This window comes from Antedon mediterranea, chromosome 4, assembly GCF_964355755.1.
Source record: "Antedon mediterranea chromosome 4, ecAntMedi1.1, whole genome shotgun sequence".
NCBI classification, from domain to species: domain Eukaryota; kingdom Metazoa; phylum Echinodermata; class Crinoidea; order Comatulida; family Antedonidae; genus Antedon; species Antedon mediterranea.
Window position 1 is genome coordinate 28,556,809 of NC_092673.1, and position 19,543 is coordinate 28,576,351.

Consider the following 19,543-nt stretch of genomic DNA (forward strand, 5'->3'; position numbering starts at 1 on the left):
GTAAATATTCTTATATTGATTAATTATAAATTGATAATAGTTTGCACATATTGATTTCATTAAAATGTTTTCTTTGGTCTTATTTTTTGTAGGTTGATCCATCAAAATGTCCGCAGCAAGGTGTTGATTTGGAAAAGAACCAGAAAGACTTGATGATGTTTTGTGAAATGATTTATGGCAAGATTATCAATTCTACAAACATCTTTCCAAGTGACTTAAAAGAAGTGTTTCACAGGATTCGAACCCACTTCACAGAGGTGAAAAATAAACCAGATTTGAGTGACCGTTTAATTAGGTAATAATGTCTTATTTTTAAAAATTAAATTAAAGATATATTGTCCCTCTGAGAAAAGAAAAATTTGTTTTTTTAATTTTTTTTGCTGGATATTTTATTTCGTCTCTTTATAAGTGAAATCATTATTTGTTCATATTTTGGCTATATGAGGGTAATACATATTTATTATTTTTTTGTCTATTTTTGTCACTTTAAGAATGTATTTTAAAGAAATTGGTTTTTTTTTCTTTTGACAGTGCTTGTATATTCTTACGATTCTTGACCCCAGCCATCATGTCGCCCAGTCTATTTGACCTTATTCAGGAGTACCCTAACGTGAAGAAGGCCAGGACACTAACCCTCATCACAAAAACCATACAGGCCTTAGCAAATTTTACAAGGTAAGTTTAAAGTCCCATTCCCTACGTTTTTTAGATCCACTTTAAGGTCACAAACTACATTTAATGTTTTAATGTCAAAAATAAAAACAAGCGCTGTTTTGTGGCAGCTGTCCGACATAGAGAGACGCTAAGGGCCAATTTACACGCTAAAGGCCAATTTACACAGGCAAGTGGTATTGGTAATACAAATATAGAATCTATGTTATTCCTTATACTGTACACAACGCAGAGATGACGAGGAGTTACCACTCAGGATAGATACAGATTCTATGTGGGACAAGTTACAGGGTTTTTTTTTTTAGCTTACTGTTACCGCTTGTCTGTGTAAATTGGCCTTTATGGCAGAAGAAAGTTGTGAGTCGCAAGTTATATTTACATCTGTATAATTAATGCCTAATAATTATCTTTCCTTCCTAGTTTTGGTGCTAAAGAACATTATATGGATTTCATGAATGAATTCTTAGAAAGAGAGTGGAGTAACATGAGGTGTTTTCTGTCTGAAATATCAGTAAGTTAATAGATAATAATTTTACTTGTTAATATTAAAGTAGTCAATAGATAAAATTTACTTTGATTTAGATATCTAAACTGAAATATTTTCTTATTTTAGAATGACAACAAGAATGGAAATATTGTAAAGTTTGATGGTTATGTTGATCTTGGACGTAAACTTGGTATTCTTCATAAAATTCTAGAAGATACCTTGTTGCCATCTCAAGTAAGTTTGAACTTGTCATAGGAAGAAAGTGGGGTGGGGGTAATATAGGTCCTGTTTCTGCTGCATAAAAATAACCGGTTGAAAACCATGTGAATAAATTAACCCCAATTTCTTAGCAGCAGAAAAAGGACAAATTTACAGTATCGTTTAAATGGCAGCCTGAAAATGATGGTTAAAAACACCCTATCAATCGATTTAAAATTGAGCAGAAATGCAGTTGATTAAAAAAAAAATCTGTTTTGAAATAAACGGTTTATTCGGCACTATGCAGCAGAAACAGACCCATAGTGACAAACGTTTTTTCACTCTTTTGTGCCTCAATTTTATTTATTTATTTTTAATTAAAAAAATTTCGTTTTAAAAAGGTGGAAGAAAGTGAACAACATAATGAGCATGAAGTATTATTTGGAATTTTAAGAAGGATCTCCGCGATGCGGGATAATCCAGACAAAGATATTGAAGTAAACAGAAACCAACATTCCAGTACGCCAAGTAGTGTGTGTGACGGCAGCCCCCACAGCTTTGACGATATTTTCCGAGATGCAGATCTTACGAACCAGTCGGTCGAACCACTGCCTCCGTATAACATTGCGTGCGATAAGAAAACAAGTATGCCATCGGAGGTGAACAAATTGGTGGATGCCATTCAGCACGGATCGCCAAGAAATTCAAACGATTCAGATTTTGTGTTTGAGAATAATACGAACAATCATTATACGCAGAAACGGGCTGCGCCCTCTAGGACGGTCTCTGAATCGAATATGAATGAGAACGCATCTCACGTAAGTTTAGAAGATGGCAGCCAATCAAAACCTGTTGCTTTGTCGTTTTCAAATCCAGCCTATCAGTTCAGTTCGTCAAGGTCACATGTACGCTATGCGACAAGTAGTACCAGCTCGTCAAATGGTAGCAGAAATGAGCATAATGGAAGTCTATCATCGACAGCAGACGATGGCGTCAACTCCAGTAGTAGTTTAGCATCAGCAATGGACAATCATACTCAATGCCATACCTTACCAAAAGCAGCTTCAAGATTTTCGCATACCTTCACAGATATGAATAAATTATGGACTGAAAGCCACAGTAGTACTGGCCTATCAAAGGCTATCAATGTACAAAGTAAGTTTGGCAGCAGCTCTGTGTCAGGTTCAAGTTCAAAGGTCATTTCACATTCCTCTTCATCAGTCAGTACTGATATTAGCAGTTGCGGCAACTCGGAGCCATTGTACGATAATCTATATTTTAGCACATCTGGTAATAACCATGCTGAATCGTCAATCAGCTTACAACATGTGGACTCCGAAGAAACACTGCCATCTCCCCAATCACATCATTTCCAACGAGCACTCGGTAAGAGTAAATCAGCATCATCCATCGGTCCGCCATCACCAGTTACAGCTCAGGCTCATTCTAGATCTGGTTCTTCCGCCGAATCTCCATTGTCACCCATCTGGGAATCCCACACTCTTCCGTTACCAAAAAGCAGCAGTAATCATGGGAAGCAAAGCGGTGCCCCTCTTAGCCCGGTTCAGCCAAAGCTTTTCATGGGAACGCTATCATTGGAGCGATCGTCATCACTTCCATCTGCAGAAATAGTTTCACCAACCATCCAATCAGCTAGCAGTACTTCATCATTACCTAGAAATTCACACATTCAACCACTCGCAAGTCCAACCACAATTTATCCATTTCGAAAACATATCCTTACACAATACGCTAAGAAGCCTGTCAAAGCCAACTCATCTGCTTCGTCATCACGGACTACCACTCCCGTACCGGATTCACCCCACACCACGCCTGTCGTCAGTCCAGTTAGCTCTATTAGAAGTAATGCTTTTATTCTTCAAGATGCTAAGAATCGTTCTGTGACGCCTTCATCCAGTATCTCTTCCATCACGTCATCGTCAAATGACAGTGGCAAGGTATTGGTCAATTCACCATCATTCAGTAATCAATTCAAGTTAGAATTTGAAACAAATTCAACAACGGATAAGAAAATACAGACGGAGGGGAAATCACCAACAGAGGTATGTTGATATAATTCATGTTTAACAACTCTAATTTAACCTTAGTGAGTGTTTAGTGAAGAATAGTGAGCGTTGCTTTAATAAGGCGACGGTGATTTCGGTGGAATGTAGACGGATTATACATTTCACTTGTCACAGTCTATTTAATTACTGTGTCCTTCATTATTATCTCGAAACAAAAGTTCACTAAACATCTCAAATAAAATTTACAACCACTTACAACTGCAGAATTAAACATGTCAAAAACATTGATTATCAAAAGATGTCTTATTCCTAATGTTAACATTACATATTTTCTAGTATTTTATCATCATAAATTATTTTTTTCTTTCACCAGTATGAACAAGAAATACAAGTACTAAATAATAAACTGGACGAAGTCATGCTTGAGCTCCACGAGACGAAACAAAAGTTGGAAGAAGAGGAAAGTAAAGCTAACGCTGCCATCGCAGAGATGGAAGGAAAAGCAAGAGAAAGCCAAGTGCAGATACACAAACAACAGACGGAGAAGGAACAGCAAATAAAGAACATTATATCAAGGTAATTATTTTGTTTCAATTACAAATGTGATGTGTATTCACAGACAGGTGATAATTGTGTTTGCCCCCACCTGCGTGAAATCAAACTTTTTTTTTTTCTTTTTTTTTTTTTTCAACCTTCATGAAAAAAAGAAATAACAATAAATAAATGTTGTCCATTTAGGTATTATACCAAAGTAAGTTGCATCACAGTTGCCCAATGATATGATAGGTTCTTCAAAATGTTTTGAATATCAGAAGTAGACTGTATTTTCCAACATGAGAAGATCCCACATTTTACAACATACCATATGACCATATTCTTAAATATAATTAGTAAATAATATTTCAAATGCCACTTAACATGAAGTTTAAACACACACAAGATATATCGCACTCCAAACTGCTTGTACTGTATATTGTGTTCATGTCCCCAGAGCATTATAACTGTACTGTAGCTGTGAAATGCTGGCAGGCTATCTGTGTCTGTCTTTATGGCTTGAGGCTTTTGCTTGTATTATCTGTTACAAGTTTTGTAATTTATTTGCATTATATAAAGCTTTTAAAAAGAAGCTTAATGTGTCTAATCTGCTTGGTAGATGTTGTTGTTGGTTGATAACAATATTGCATAAGTGTAAAACCCTATTTCTTTTTATTTCATTAAATAGAGGATGTATTCTGTTGCAGAGCGAGTAAACATGGTATATAAACAAAATCACATTTTCACCAAAACTTATTTGATGGAATTGTTCACATTCTGTGTTCTAACCGGTAGATTAATAAAGTCCAAACTTTTAGCCCAATGCACAATTGGTAACTAATCCAAAAAAAGCACTTTAATTCTGTCAAGTTGTAGTACTGATACGGATGCACTCCAAATTTTTTTACAATTCTATCAAAAAATCAAATCATCATTTCCGTTTGGCGTGCTGTGTTTATTTGTTGTGAAAACTAGCAAAGTTTCATATTTATCATATTATACGCAGTGTGAAAATTTCTTCCATTTTTTTCTCAGAGACCATCCTAGTCTGTTGGTTTTGCAAGCCTATTGTTGATTCATACTTCATGACCATATTTGTAGAAATTATACATATAATAAATTATATATATATTATGCAGCTTTTGAAATATCCAGACCCATTCATGTGCATTATTCCTTTTTTGTTCTGTTACTTTTCAATTATTTTTTTAAAATTTATAATTTTTCTGAGATAAGAAACAACATATTATTAGCATTGATCTACATATAATAACTTATTAAATAGGTGTCATGGTGTGTGTAAATAAGAAGATGCAAAGATAGTGGAATGCGGGATGATAGTAGGGTATTAGTGGGTTAACTGCAAGCAATGTTCTGGGTTAACTGCAAGCAATGTTCTGGGTTAACTGCAAGCAATGTTCTGGGTTAACTGCAAGCAATGTTCTGGGTTTAAATTAATGCTAATGGGTGCAAAGATTGTGCTAGACTTAGTCTAGATTCTAGACCTAACTTAGTATTAAAAAGATAAATATTTTGGCACATATGGCGTTTCATACGTATAACATAAATATGCTAGGTTGTATGGATAAGCGGATCCAAGATTTTTAAACCAGGGAATGCTAACATATTATTGATAGCCTAGCACATCCCCTGAGTTTGTGTCAGGTTAAAGGCAAGAAAGAGTAGACTAGGTTAGGCTACATAGCTTGATGGTGGCAGGCTCTGACATTATCCAAACCTTTAGCTTATTGTTCGGAGTTAAAACCAACATGTTACTGCTTCTGCTCATATTTTAATCTATAAAAGCAGCTTCAATTTTCTATAAAAACAGCTTTTATTTTCTATCCCATGCAAAAAAAATGGATGTTTTTGTTGTTAGTGATGCAAATTTGAAATGGAAAATCATGCAGCCACAGTGGCATATTATATTATTTTGCAGTTTTAAGTTCCTCCTTTGCTAGCTATGTGAAAGTAATAATAACATAATCACTGCTATTGTTTACCTTGTTGTTTATTTAAGATTTATTATATAAGAACATTATTTCAAACAACAAAACTTTCTTTTGACATATTTTCTTTTCATTACTAATTTAGTTTCTGATTTCTACTTTTTTCCTTTCTCTGCTCTCTTTATCAGCACTCTATTGGTATGTAACTATCTCTTTCTGAATAAGTTATCTTTTTTGTTTAAAAAAATCCAGGGTTGTATTAGTGTTCATTTCATTGTTTTTCTTTACATTTTCAGTATGATTTAAAAAGATACGTTATTCAAATTATTTTTATTCAAATGTTAACTTATGAATAGTTCTAATTAGGGTATTAGTTATTTAAAAAACTAATAATTGTTATTATTGTTGTATTTATATAATATTTGACACATAAGATTAAATATAGTAAATCATTTCATTATTTAGTTGAATTGTAATAACTTTCTGGCAACCATTACTTTTGTTATTCATTGATTCTCAACCCTTTTTTTTTAGTCGTGTGAATATCTAATTTAGTTACATCTTTATTTTTTATATTCACTTAAATTCATAGTAAATGCAAATAGTATATTATAAGAAATATACAAATTCAAATATAATATTTATTTTTAGTTATTTCTGCAAACATAATTTTTCCTTGTTTAATTTTTAAAATATACTTTATTTTTATTTACAGGTTAGTTTGCGTCGAAGAGAAATTGAAGGGTGAACAAGAAGAAATGAAAGCGGTAGTCAACGCTAAGCAGAAGATCATTGATGCACAAGAACGCAGAATCGAATCTCTGGACGCCGCCAACCATCGTTTGATGAGTGCGCTAGACCAGCTGAAAGATCGCTACCACAGCCGTAAAGTGTCAGCAGAGACGAATAAAAACAGCTCGAAAATATCTGTCAACGGAAATATGAAGAGCAGCAACTGTTAAGAGATGTCACCGTTTTGAGCGACGGTCTCGTCAGCTAGAAAACATGGTTTAATGATAAAGTTTCTTGAGAAATGGAAAGAAAAAAAAAGAATTGAAAGATAAACTGAATGGATATTATATTAAAGAAGAAGACCAATAACCTTTAAGCATTGTGACCAACATCTAGTAGTCCTATCTGAAATAGAATGTACATAATGAGTTGGAAAGAAATGATGTTATGTTAACTTCTCAACGTTTTGAATTGTCAGAAGAAAATTGAAAATGAAAATGTGTATTCTCATTAATGATGATGTAATAAAAGTTTAATTGATTTTATTTATATAACGAAAATAGAAATTGTAATATTAGTAAGCAATAAATCACCAATATTTAATTACCTTTAATTTGGTAATTTAATCGATTAAAATGGAAATGTTTGTAGTAAAATATCGGGAATATTTCCTCCCAATATTAATACATTTACTGTTAATTGCAAAAACAACTCATTTAAATTCATATTTCAGTTCATATTTATTGTTATTTATTACCTGTTTTATATTTTTTATTTTTTAGTGTACATTGTGTAGTAAGAGAGAGTATGTCCTTTTCTGGAGAAAACATCCATTATTTGGAAAAAAATTAAGTCCATATATGGAGATTCATGTTGTAAATTTGTAAACTTTGTTGTAAACTGAAAAATAGACATATTTATTAACTTAGTTATAAAATAAACATTTATTGATGATAGTGATACATACGATTATTGTTATTTTACTGTATATGATTAATAATTTGTATATTTTGTTTTTATTTACATTGTTTTGTTCTTATTTGGTTTAATTAATGTAATAAATAATGATATCTATGTTATCTGTTAATTTTTAATTATTATGGATAGTGCTTAATGTTTTTTATTCATAATCATATTTTCAAGTACTTAAGATAAAATGTGTTTTTAGAATTTAGTATCAAAATCCAATAGAATTAGATTTCTTTTTAATTCAATGGTTGAAAAAAAAGTTATAGAATTTATATAATTTTACCATACGGTGCAGGCGCAATACTATGCAAATGCATTAATTATAAAACATAGCATAACTCCAATAATAGCTATGTTGTCCCTGTCGTTAAAAAACATTCACAAACAATATTGTTTACACCAGATTAAATAATAATGTCTCCATATTTTAAAGTGTCTATACAAAATGTTTTAATTAAACATTTTTGTTAAAAGAAAATAATATTAAAACTATATTTTAATTATGTATTTTAATAATTAATTATTGATTATATTTAATGAATATTAATGTAATTACTATGAATTATAAAATATGTATCTGAATAATTAAAGAATATATTAATGATAGAAAATGTAAAATCACATTTATATATTTTCAATAATTATTAGTTATCAAAAATTACAACATTTAATCATGATTAGTTTATTAAATATCTCATGAATAAATAAGAAAATATAATTATTAATGAATAAGGCATTATAAATATTTAATTATGTAATTACAAGAATCTCATTGAATCATGAATAATTAAGTAGACATTTATGAATATTTAATAACCTCATGAATTATTCATTTGCATACAAAGGCTATGAATATTTGTCTATAAAGAAACTATTGTCAAGATAAGAAGCCACCATTGTTTTGGTGGTGAAACTATATTTTGAAAGTGCAATGAACTTAAAAACGTTGTTAAACTGTTGGCTAAATAAAAGCTTACTCCACAGAAATGTTTATTTGTTATGCGTAATTTATTACATTACTTTATTTTTTATGCCTACACGTGCGTAGCGTGTCACTTTTGACGTGCTCGTATAACGTAATTTCGAGTTGAAAGTGAATCAAATATGATGGTATTATTAAATAAAGGTTTTAAAACAGAAATCGGCAAAAAAGAGTGCATACTAACATTTAACGTGCAATGCGCGTGCAAACATCTGCAAAAAACATCAACAAATTTTAACCGCGTACGCATGTGTTACATGCGCTACGCACATAATTATATTGCCATATGATGATTTATGCCCTGAAATTTATGAGTACCAAATTTTATTTAATTGTGATTCATGCTTGTGAGGATATGATTACAAACGTGATTTCGTTAAATCGTGCATAGACCGTGTAATTTTTTATTTCTCACCGTGAAAACATAACCACATCGATTCCTGGCCATAAGGAATATACTGTGAAAAATTGACTTAGCTAGATGAAACTGATATCAAGACAAGGCCATATACAAGTTAGTGTTTACCGACCGACCAACCGACCGTTGCACACGACTAAAAATAGTGCGATATAATAGTGTCATGGGCGTCACATCACAGCAGATAGATACAAAACAACACGTTATTAGCTGAAAGACAATGACCTATAATCTATTATGGCTGGCCTATGTTACAGTGTCCACCGGTCCCAACTTGAAAATATCATATCAGAAGAATTGATTGAGATTGATTTTTTTTTCCTGTATCATGTATATCGAAAACAATTTAGCACGCAATGACTCAAAATGTCTCGAAAACTCCAGCGAGTTGGGAAGTCTGGTGTAGACCCATTGTACAGTCAACTCTCCTAAATATTATAAATATTTTAAAAATGGGAATAACATTTACACCTTTTGGGCCTCAAGGAAAGTCTGGTTTTTAGAGTCAACTGTAAACCTACCTTTTTTGCGCAATACAAATCGAAACTCAAATACTGTTGAACGAAGATGAAATGAACTGAAGAAGACACAATTCTCTCTGATTTGAGCCCTTCTCTTTCTTTCATTTATTTTATCATCAAGAGAAGCTTAATAATGTAAAATGCAAGTGAACACTCCACATACAAATGAAACTTATGATCACTTATTTAATCTTTGAAATTCCATTATTTAAAAAAATAAACAATAAGCCCTCGGAATATTGAACTAATGTTAAACAAAATTATTTTCATGGTTTCTACCCTAAATATTTTTGATTTACTTTTACTGTATAGTATGATTAATAATCGTTAAAACGCAACTTGTAGGCCTGTGTAAAAACTGGTATTGTAAAGGTCTGTGTAAAGCTCTGTCAACACAATCAAAAAAGTGTGATGTGCCCAAATATGGTAGTAATATGACATCATCATGTCCATATATGGGCACATCACATGTTTTTGTCACATAAAGTTTGATAGTGTAGACTCTTATGTACTGTAGGTCATCAAGTTCCATTATTTTTACTACGTATAAATATATCATGTCAAAGTTCAATGTCATAGGTTAGCTGGATTATAATTAGGATCAAGGTAGTTGTAATCCCATAATCCCATAGTAAATTTTGTGTAATCTTTGTCTTCAAATGTTCTATTTTGATTGGCTGGTTGGATAGGCTCCATCCGATGTGTTACAGTGTGTACATCTGTGGAATATTTACTGCAAAGATAAAAAAGTAAAAATTAATTTACCAATAATCAACTGAAATAATGTTTTAAATCACTAACTTATTTTAAGAATCTTCAATTGTTTAATCGTTGAATCTTACCTGTCAATACATATAGGGCAAAGGTCAACTGAGACATGTTGAGGGCAGTCTTTGCAATGCCATCTTGTTCCAGTGATTGGTTCAATACCACACTGGTCACACTTGAAACCCAAATGCTCACCCTGGTCCTAAAACAGGGATTACGAAAATTACATTTTGTTAAATGAGTAAAATCTGAAAGTTAATAACTATTAAAACTGCACAATGACCTATTTTTTAAAGTCTGTTTTTATTCAATTTCAATGTTTTTGGGGTTCTCCTACCCTTTCTTGCATTTCACTTTTAAGTCTTGTTAATCTCAGCAATTCCTGGTATTCCTCAGTGTCTTGTAATTCTGCTGGAATACTATCATCCTGAAAACAATAACAATAAATATATTATATTGAACTGAAATAAGTATTTGACTCGAATAAATATTTGTTTAAATAAAAATTGTGGAGTGAAGTTTTGTTACTATTTCATAGGCTAGGCAGTACTAAAAACAAGAGAAATCTGGGAAGACACTGACTGCAATCTGGGTTGAAAGGCATGTCACATGGTAGCAGACATCACAGTATATCTATGAGGCTAGCAGGTAATCAAGATCGAGAAATCGAGAGGATCCTAATTGTCAAGTTCTGTCTACACTATCAAACTAGTTTGACAAAGGAATGTGGTGTGCCCAAATATGGTACATGTCTATATATGGGCAGCACATCACATTTTTTGTCACATAAAGTTTGATAGTGTAGACAGATGTTCAAAGAGCTAATAAAAATTGATTTTTCTTTATTGTACAGCACCATTACAGACGTTAAGCTGATTTGGTAATACTGGTACTGTAAACAACAATAATTGTAGTTAGTCACGTAATTCTTACCAAAAGTGTTCGTTCATTGTCAAAACTATTATTTAATCTATTAAAATCATCCTCTTCATCTGGCATGTAAACTGGTGGTTTGTAGGCCTGCATGAACGTTGAATTCTGGTGCAACAGAGGTCTAGTAAATTGATGCATTCGTCTGTTTGTCTTTTTATTCATATACATATTAAGGTTTGGCATTCTGCCAGGTACTGGTAATCCCGCCTTACTAAGTTTGATGAAGTACTTTTGTACACGGCTCGCAACCTGTTATGTACAATAAAAATCCTATTACAGAATATACACATTTAAGATTTCAGGATAAAAATATAACATTTTAAGAAACACAGCAGTATTACTTCTAATCGATGTGGAGTGATTGTCTGAATTTAGAGATAAAGGTGTTTAGAGAAGAAAGGACTGCGGAATCATTGATAAATAATGGTAAAGAATTCCAAAGGAAATGGTTGGTGAACTGCAGTGTATTGGAGAGCAACTGTCCGTGCAAAGGGATGTCTGAAGGAGATATATTTGGTGTGGCGTGGATTAAATTATATTAAAATGTAATTTCTGTTGCATATGCATATAAATCACAGTTGCAAGGCATAAAAGGTGAAAAGAAGTGTTCAACATACAACAGGTCAGAGATCACATGGTACAGTACATGGGTGTTATATCTCCATGGTATAGTAGGTGTCCATATATCAAGCAATTTGAATCTTGGAAAGAATGTTTATGTGACTTACTTGTTGAGGAGTTCTGTTTCCCAGAGCATTAGCAACTTTCTCCCATCGTCTAGCCTCCACATCCTCCTGTGGGTAGTTCACTAGACATTCTTCCAAACGTCTTTGCTCTTCCACCGTCCACAGCTGATTAAATGTTTCACTTTTACTCATATCAATAGGGCGCCCTCTTATTAGATCTTCCTCCTAAAATATTAAAGTAGTAGTAGTAGTTTAGAAACAATAAATGTATGAATTAATTGGGTATTAAATGAAAAATGATAGATATATTACCTTTTTAATTGATACAGTTGAGCTGAGCATAGAATCTTTACTGGTGGATGGGTTGTTAGTGTCAATTGAAACAGAAGCCGCTAAAGAATATGAAAAAGAACAAGCATCAGGCAACAAATACATTAAAGTAAAGAGACTAAACATATAAAAAATGTGATGTGCCCATATATAGACATGATGATGTCATATCACTACCATATTTAAGCATATCACTACCATATTTGGGTACATCACACAAACTAGTTTGATAGTGTAGACAGAGCTTTAAAGTTATTATTGCTAGTTTACCTGATGATGATTTGGATGCTCTTGTGTTGCGTACGTCTGTTGAAAATTTTATGAGTTGCGTGCCTTCAAGCTTACTGATGTATTTTTCCCAGTTGATGTTTGGTATTGCAACGACTCGCTGAGCCACTGGTAGATTAATATCAACCTATCAGTAAATGTACAAATACCATTAATAACTAGATTTGAACTCATCACTTTATCCACACAAACAACAACATGCACACGTACCATTAATAATATCTTATTCTGACAGTAATGTATGTACAGTAGTAATTTTCCATCCACTAAAGTTACATTCACGAAAAGGACGATGATGCTGTGTTGTTAAACAATGGAAAGTCAATAATAAAGAATTGAACAGTGCCATCTACCTGTTCCGTGAACAGAACAAGTGTGAATGTACCTTAATCAAGAGAGGTTTATAAGCTAACACAATGATATCAAAATGTTCACCTTATTTTGTAGGTTCTTAACAAATTCTACAGGTTCGCACAATGCACTTTTTTGACATTCTGATAGTTTCTCCAGATTCTGTATTGCTTGCTGTCGCTGGGCTTCCAACGTCGCTAAAGTACGAAGTAACATTCGATAACTGTAAGGAAATATGGAAACATTTTAAATGCTTTTAAATAATGCAATTAATTTGGAACTTGCTTTATGGGTCCATTCAGAATTACCCGGGCAAGTTTGGTCCCACCAAAATTAGTGCTAACTATGCCTATAAAACTAATTTAAATAACTAAGTCTGAATGGTCCCTATAATGTACAACTTTCCCAAATATGGTAGTGCTATGACATCACCATGGCCATATATGGGCACATAAAGTTTAATAGTGTAGACAGAGCTTAAGGGCTGTTTTGAGTAGAAGATTGTGATGATTATAATAAATAACAAAGATGAATTTTGTGTGTCTTTATTTTGTATATTTTGTGTGTAAAAAGGTAAGAATTTAAGCATACTCTTTGTTTCCCTTTAAAGCTGTATGATCAGATTCAAAATAAAATGGTTCATTTTCATCTGGTTCATCTTGGTACCATGGTAACCCTTCGTAACCAATCTCATCTTCTTCAAAGACTTTTATATCACATGTCTCAGTATCTGCCTGTAAATTAATTTCTTGTTCACTATCAAAAACTTTCAACTCTTTATCATCACTCTCTATGACTGCTTGTGATTGGACGTTTTCTGGTGCCTGAGTTGTTTGATTGGCTTCCTCACAATCCGGGTCCCTTCCTGATAGCCGTCTGCTTCTTCGTGAAAATAGATGTTCTTTTGATTTGTTTGTTATAGAAGAATCTGAGGATGGAATGTTTTGTTTGGAATTGTGTGCTACATTGTCGTCATTTTGAGGGAGTTCATTCTCTGTCGTATTATTAAACTGTTTATTCAGATCTTTTGCTACATTTGATTTACACTGTTTTTTGCTTAGCGGCTCTAAGACCTTTGTTTCAAGTTCAACATCATTACACTTTGTATCTGTTGTTGATCGTTTTCTGGGTGAAGTTCTCGTCGAAATAGCCGTAAGTATACCATCTGTTTTATTATTGATTGCTACATCATTTGTTTCCATTTCATCAATGTTGCTCTGCTCTGAGGTAATTACATTATCAGTTTGATCCAAATTTGCACTTTTTGTTGATGTTTTAGGTCGCCTAGGGCTAGTTCTTTGAGGTGATATAGGCTCAGATTTAATCTTATCTACATCCAACATACTTTTTTGCTGAATTTGTTTAACATGCTTTGGTGGCCGCCCTCTTTTTGGAATTCTTGCAACTTCATCAAGAGTAGAATTTTGAATTTTTGTTTGATCATTATCCACACTATTATTACTACTGTCTTTTGCATAGGTATGAAGTGTTCCAACCGTTTTCTCAATCTGCGTTAATCTACTTGACCTTTGGCCTATATTTGCTGACTCCTTATTGGCCGATGAAAGAGTACCAACAACATCTGTTGAAATTGGGTCAGATTTGTTCTTTGAGTCCAAATTCGACTCTTTTTCAGGTTTTTTATGTACTTTAGATTCTGTTGTAGTTTCAGGCGATTGTTCAGTCTGACTGAATACTCCGCTTGAACGAGTTCTTCTCCGCGAACCAGAGTTAGGGATACCCCCATCACAATCAGAGGATTTCTTTTCTTTTGTCGGTGTTTTATCCTCTCTTAAATTAACATCCCCATGAGAGGTTTTTCTTTCCTCTTTTTTACTAGGCGTTTTTTGGTTTGTTGATTTTCTATGATCTTGTCCATTATTTTGTTCACATTCTGAGACTTTTAATTTAGAAGATCTTCCTTTTAAATCTTCATCAACAGAGTCTACCAATTTCAAAACAGATCTTGTTCGCCCAGATTTTTCTTTTTTCTCTATACCACTTCCTCCATCATTTTCTGGTGCTTTTTGGCTGGTGCCCCTTCTTGTTCGAGGTTTTGAGGAACTCATCGTAACAATTTTATTCTGAAAAATATATGATGAAAATGTTGTTAATATGTTTAAAAAATGTCATCAACTGATTAGCTAAAAATAGCTTACAGTTCAATTGAACAGTTTAAGGCCACCATGAATTCTAGGCCTAGAAAACAATTAGGATTCCCAATAATTAGTCAGTCCGGCGAACCTCGCTCGCTCGCTTTGTGTACCGTTTATTCATAAACTGTTTCATCTGAAACCCCGTGTAGCCTGGGCCTACACATTTGTTTCTATTTCTATAGCAAACTTTTTATCTATTTAGAATTGGAAACTATTTTAGATAACACTTTATATACTTACGAATAATTTTATTAAATGTATGATATGGAATTTACGAAATCAAAGAAATTATGGGCAAATTTGCCCTCTCTGTTTTCTAAATTACGGGCGCTGCCATTTTGGTACAGGTCATTAGAAACGAGGGATGTGTAGGTCATGTGTAAAGTCTTTTTTAAACCATTTTCTTATTGTTGCAAAATATTAATAATCTGTGTGTAAATAAATAAAAATGTGTTTGTAATATTGTATATAGTGTAATTTTATCTAACTTTAAAAAACATGAATAATTAAACAAAACTTGATTCATCCAAAATTGAAAATGGATTATTCCAAAACTAAGCCTGAGAAAGGTCAGTCTGGGTTCGTGAAACAAAAAAACGTGACTGCATGTGGATTTCGGTTTCAACCATTTATGATTTAATCGTGCTTGTTTTTCAGAGGAAAGGTATCTGACAATACATTTAAAGTTTAATTGTGCAAGTTAAACTCGCATAGATATTGTAAGTTATTGTTTTATTATTAAGTCGCGTGTAAATTATTGTTTTTTTTAATCTGAAAAATCCTAGGCAAGCTAACTAGAGAGAGGCCTGGAAATAGGCCTAACTAACGTACTACTACTACACACTACTGTAGAGCCTAGCTAGGAAGTAGGCTAGCTAGCTATAGCCTATAGTATAATGACAGACATGAGACAGTGTCAGTAGTGATGACTAGGCAATGCCATACGTTGTTCATGCAGCAGTAGATAAAGCATGACCTAGCAAGTTAGGAGTTATGTTGTACATGTCATGTGTACAAATATTTTGTTTGTTCGACCATGAGATGGATGAATGGTTTATTATAAATATAAATATAATATCTGAGAAACTAAATAAATGTTTCAAGGAAATGAAAGAATATGAGACTTAATATAATTTTTTTTTATTTACAGATGGAGGAGACGGACTTATTGAAGCGTCTTACTGATCGCAATCGATACTTTAATCAGATGGTTAATCTTATTCCAGCAAAGTTTTACTTCAGCAATGAGGACAAACAATATGGATTCTATGGCAAAGAAAGTTCAGGTAGTGTAGAGTATTTATTTAATAAAAGGGACGCTTTACGATAATAATTTTATATAATTTGTATCAAACTTAGTACCGATAGCTATGCTGCACAAAGTTAAATAATAATAATAATATGGTTTGATTATTTCACACCGTTTATAAGATTCTTATGTATAATATAATTTTAAGTTAGTTGTTAATTTTACTCATTTGTTCTTGAGAATGGTTCCGGAATGTCAATTTTTTTTGTCATTAAATTTTATTTTAAATTGTTATTTATTACTGATTTATAGGAAAGGTTCCTAGTCACAAAATTCAGAAGTCAAAGAAAAAGAAACTTGATCCTGCTCAACACAAGAGTGTTACAAAGATTCAAGAAGTACTCGCAGAAAAGGAAGAAACTGAGCGTGCTGAACAGGAAAGGACAAAAGACAACCCTGAAATCACTACACAAGTAGAAAATCTAGACATTCATGATCATACAGGTTTGAGATATTATATTATTATGTTTATTTAGTTAATTTTATTAGTCAAAGATGTATTGTCCCCCAAAAACATGAAAAATGAATCAAAATCAGAATTTAAATATGCCATTTTTAATCACTTCTGCAAAAAACAAAAAAAAATAATAATTATTATTTCACTTATTTATAAAAGAAACGTTTAATTTTAACCAAAAACCATTGTCTGACAGACAATGTTTTGCTTTAAATTAAATTACAATTTTTTTCAGGAAAATAATTTTTTTTAAATGTAGTTATTGGTTAAAGTGAATAACTACAGTCGACTCCGCCTAAGTTGAATTCGCGTAAGTCAAAAAATCGCAAAAGTCAAATTTTTCGGAAAGTCCCAATTCTTTCCTATACGTTATTGTGTAATTTTTATTTGTAAGTCAAATTTTTCCAAGTTGAAATTTGTCTAAGTCGACGTCTTTTTGCGGTCCGAATACACACATTCTTTAGTGATTTATATTGTATAAGTCGAAGTCACAAATTACGCGGCAACAACGCGCTAAAAAAGACGATGAAACGTACATAATTCAATAAACAAACGACAGAGGGGATAATGTGGGACCATATCGGTTCTCTCAAGCAGGTTATATAGTATAGGCGGCGTCCTACAACTCGCGCTAGTGTATAGTGTATGAGTTGTTTTTCAGAGTTGAAAACTTGAGCGGCGTTTTGTGGGTACCTATTTTGTGCTAGACAGATGGCAATAAACAATGGATACCGATTTCGAATAAGAACCGAAATGTATTTATTATACGTTTTTGTATTGTTTCGGGCTTAAACCATAAAAGAAAATACAGTTTATCATTGCCGATAAAGAGGCTTAGCATTTATTAGGCCTAGCTAGCTAGCTATTAAAGCAAACTCAATTCAAGAAGGCTCATCACGTGGGCCGCGATCGCAACAAGGCAGTGTCCACTAGGCCTAGCCATAGTGCGGCTAGTGAGTGAGCCTAGGCCTAGCATTTTTTTTTTGCAAATCAGTGAGTAAACCTTGGCCTAGGCCTAGCATTTTTTTTGCAAATCTGTAAGTCGAAGTTCGCGTAACTCAAATTTTTATACCGGTCCCATTAGATTCGACTTAGGCGGAGTCGACTGTATATGACATTAAAATGGCATATTTAACAAAAAAAATGTTTAGGGGGACAATATACCTAATCCTGTTTTATAGTTAATTTAATCAATTGGCCCTTTGATCTGGCTAATGTTTATAATTAAATGACTACGTAGATAAAAATATTGATTTCATTTCATTCACATTAATTTGAAGCAGTCCATACCTTCTTTCACAAAACAATGTAAGATATCCTGAGTATTAAATGTATTATCTTTATTTTTCAGATGAATTTAAGAAGAAAATTCCTACCAAACCAATCAGTGTTGAGAAAATCAATAGTTCCGAATCAATTGAAGAGTTGCGTGAAAAATTACACGTAAAAATTGCGCGTATGAAAAATAAACGTAATACGCTGGATAACACGAACAATGGTATACCTACAAAACTATTAAGAAAACTGTCGCAAGATCAGAAACAAGAAAGACTTGAGGCAATTAAAAAATCTAAAAAGGAGCTTAAAAAAGCAAGCGTGAATAAAAAGAGTAAGGGAGACGAAGCCGATAAGCCAACAGCACCCCCTGTTTTGAATAGCGAGGGCGAGGTTGTGTTTAGTAAATTTGAATTTACTAATTCAAGTGAAAAAAAGAAGAAATGGGTGAAGAAGAATCAACCAAGAAGTAATAGAGATTACACAAGGTTGTTAATGAAGGCGGAAATGGACGCAAAAAAGATGAAAGAACTGAAAGAGACGGATCCAGAGAAAGCTAAACAAACGGCAGAGAGCCAGGCATGGAAGAAAGCGCTCCTGAAAGCCGAGGGAACTAAAGTAAAAGACGATCCTAATCTAATTAAACAAACAATGAAGAAACAAAAGAAAATAAAACAAAAGAGCGCAAAGCAATGGAACGAAAGAATTGAACAACAAGAAAAAACAAAGAAAGATAAACAGGAGAAACGAACAAAAAATATTCAATCGAGAAAAGATCAAAAACAAAAGAAAAAGGTTAAACGCTTGCAGAAGAAGGGTAAACTACTTCCTGGCTTCTGATGACTTTTTAAACAATTTTTCAATTAATTTTTTTAAATCAGTCAATAATTGTCAAATAGGTTTTGATATTGGACTGTTGTTATTAGGGTACATCACTACATTTTAATTTTGTGAAATAAATATATTTGTACAGATGCTACAACCGTAATCTAAGATATTTTCTACTTGAATGGAAACCCTTAAATAATACTGTAAATATTTCTTTTTAACTGCCTTTGTTTTTTTTTAAACATACTGGGAAAGAAATTTAATAATTATTAAGCTTTCTTTGCTTTAATATTCTAATAAAAAGAGATTAAACTGCTGTGAAAAAATGTTACCACACTAGTCCTGATGATCAACATGATAATATTTTGTGGGAACTTAGGACGATAAAGAATAACAAAGAATAATTTACACTTCTGGGAGTGGTTTTGTTTCTCATTGGTTGGTGTGTCATTCTTTGATCTTTCCATATATATATATTTATGTTTCATAGGGCTAGTACACAAAAGTATGTAACACTTGTAACTTAACTTTATCATGAGTCGTACATTATTTTAATTCATCTCCATTGTTGTACGAGTGCTATAACTTAACATGTTTACCTCAACAAGTAGTCATGTGATTACTATTTGAAGTATACAAATAGATTATATTAAAAACTATAATTACAATACAG

The 19,543-nt window shown here is 32.6% G+C and overlaps 3 protein-coding genes across 8 annotated transcripts in view; 2 read left to right on the top strand and 1 right to left on the bottom strand.

Moving 5' to 3' along the window:
* Positions 1-8,556, top strand: part of LOC140047158 (uncharacterized) — a 149,405-nt gene extending 140,849 nt beyond the window's left edge. For 5 of the 6 annotated variants that reach the window (XM_072092004.1, XM_072092003.1, XM_072092006.1 and 2 more), the window contains 7 exons: positions 93-295; positions 532-675; positions 1,093-1,183; positions 1,286-1,393; positions 1,759-3,420; positions 3,758-3,960; positions 6,583-8,556. In XM_072092004.1, coding sequence (XP_071948105.1) covers positions 93-295; positions 532-675; positions 1,093-1,183; positions 1,286-1,393; positions 1,759-3,420; positions 3,758-3,960; positions 6,583-6,829 — 2,658 coding nt within the window. In that variant the 3' untranslated portion in view covers positions 6,830-8,556. Of the gene's footprint in view, positions 1-92; positions 296-531; positions 676-1,092; positions 1,184-1,285; positions 1,394-1,758; positions 3,421-3,757; positions 3,961-4,606; positions 4,640-6,582 lie in introns of all 6 variants that reach the window. The other variant, XM_072092005.1, reaches the window with a different exon arrangement.
* A 1,136-nt stretch (positions 8,557-9,692) lies between these two features.
* On the bottom strand, positions 9,693-15,343 carry LOC140046231 (uncharacterized). Its single transcript, XM_072090800.1, has 10 exons — positions 15,242-15,343; positions 13,437-14,929; positions 12,930-13,068; positions 12,477-12,621; positions 12,189-12,268; positions 11,919-12,101; positions 11,191-11,439; positions 10,595-10,684; positions 10,332-10,459; positions 9,693-10,222 (listed from the first exon to the last, which is right to left on the bottom strand). The coding sequence occupies exons 2-10, from the start codon at positions 14,912-14,914 to the stop codon at positions 10,063-10,065; spliced, it is 2,652 nt and encodes an 883-aa protein (XP_071946901.1). The 5' UTR covers positions 14,915-14,929; positions 15,242-15,343; the 3' UTR covers positions 9,693-10,062.
* A 241-nt stretch (positions 15,344-15,584) lies between these two features.
* On the top strand, positions 15,585-19,530 carry LOC140046232 (uncharacterized). Its single transcript, XM_072090801.1, has 4 exons — positions 15,585-15,720; positions 16,152-16,287; positions 16,563-16,754; positions 18,119-19,530. The coding sequence occupies exons 2-4, from the start codon at positions 16,152-16,154 to the stop codon at positions 18,880-18,882; spliced, it is 1,092 nt and encodes a 363-aa protein (XP_071946902.1). The 5' UTR covers positions 15,585-15,720; the 3' UTR covers positions 18,883-19,530.
* Positions 19,531-19,543: the final 13 nt, after the last annotated feature.

Bases quoted from the DNA above. Each gene is read 5' to 3' on its own strand.
- LOC140046231 (XM_072090800.1), bottom strand. From the start codon at position 14,914: ATGAGTTCCTCAAAACCTCGAACAAGAAGGGGCACCAGCCAAAAAGCA. The intron at 13,069-13,436 runs GTATGCTTAAAT...ATTTCCTTACAG, and splicing joins GCTTTAAAGGGAAACAAAGA to TTATCGAATGTTACTTCGTA. The intron at 10,460-10,594 runs GTAGGAGAACCC...TCCCTGTTTTAG, and splicing joins AAAGTGAAATGCAAGAAAGG to GACCAGGGTGAGCATTTGGG.
- LOC140046232 (XM_072090801.1), top strand. From the start codon at position 16,152: ATGGAGGAGACGGACTTATTGAAGCGTCTTACTGATCGCAATCGATAC. The intron at 16,288-16,562 runs GTAGTGTAGAGT...ACTGATTTATAG, and splicing joins CTATGGCAAAGAAAGTTCAG to GAAAGGTTCCTAGTCACAAA. The intron at 16,755-18,118 runs GTTTGAGATATT...TTTATTTTTCAG, and splicing joins AGACATTCATGATCATACAG to ATGAATTTAAGAAGAAAATT.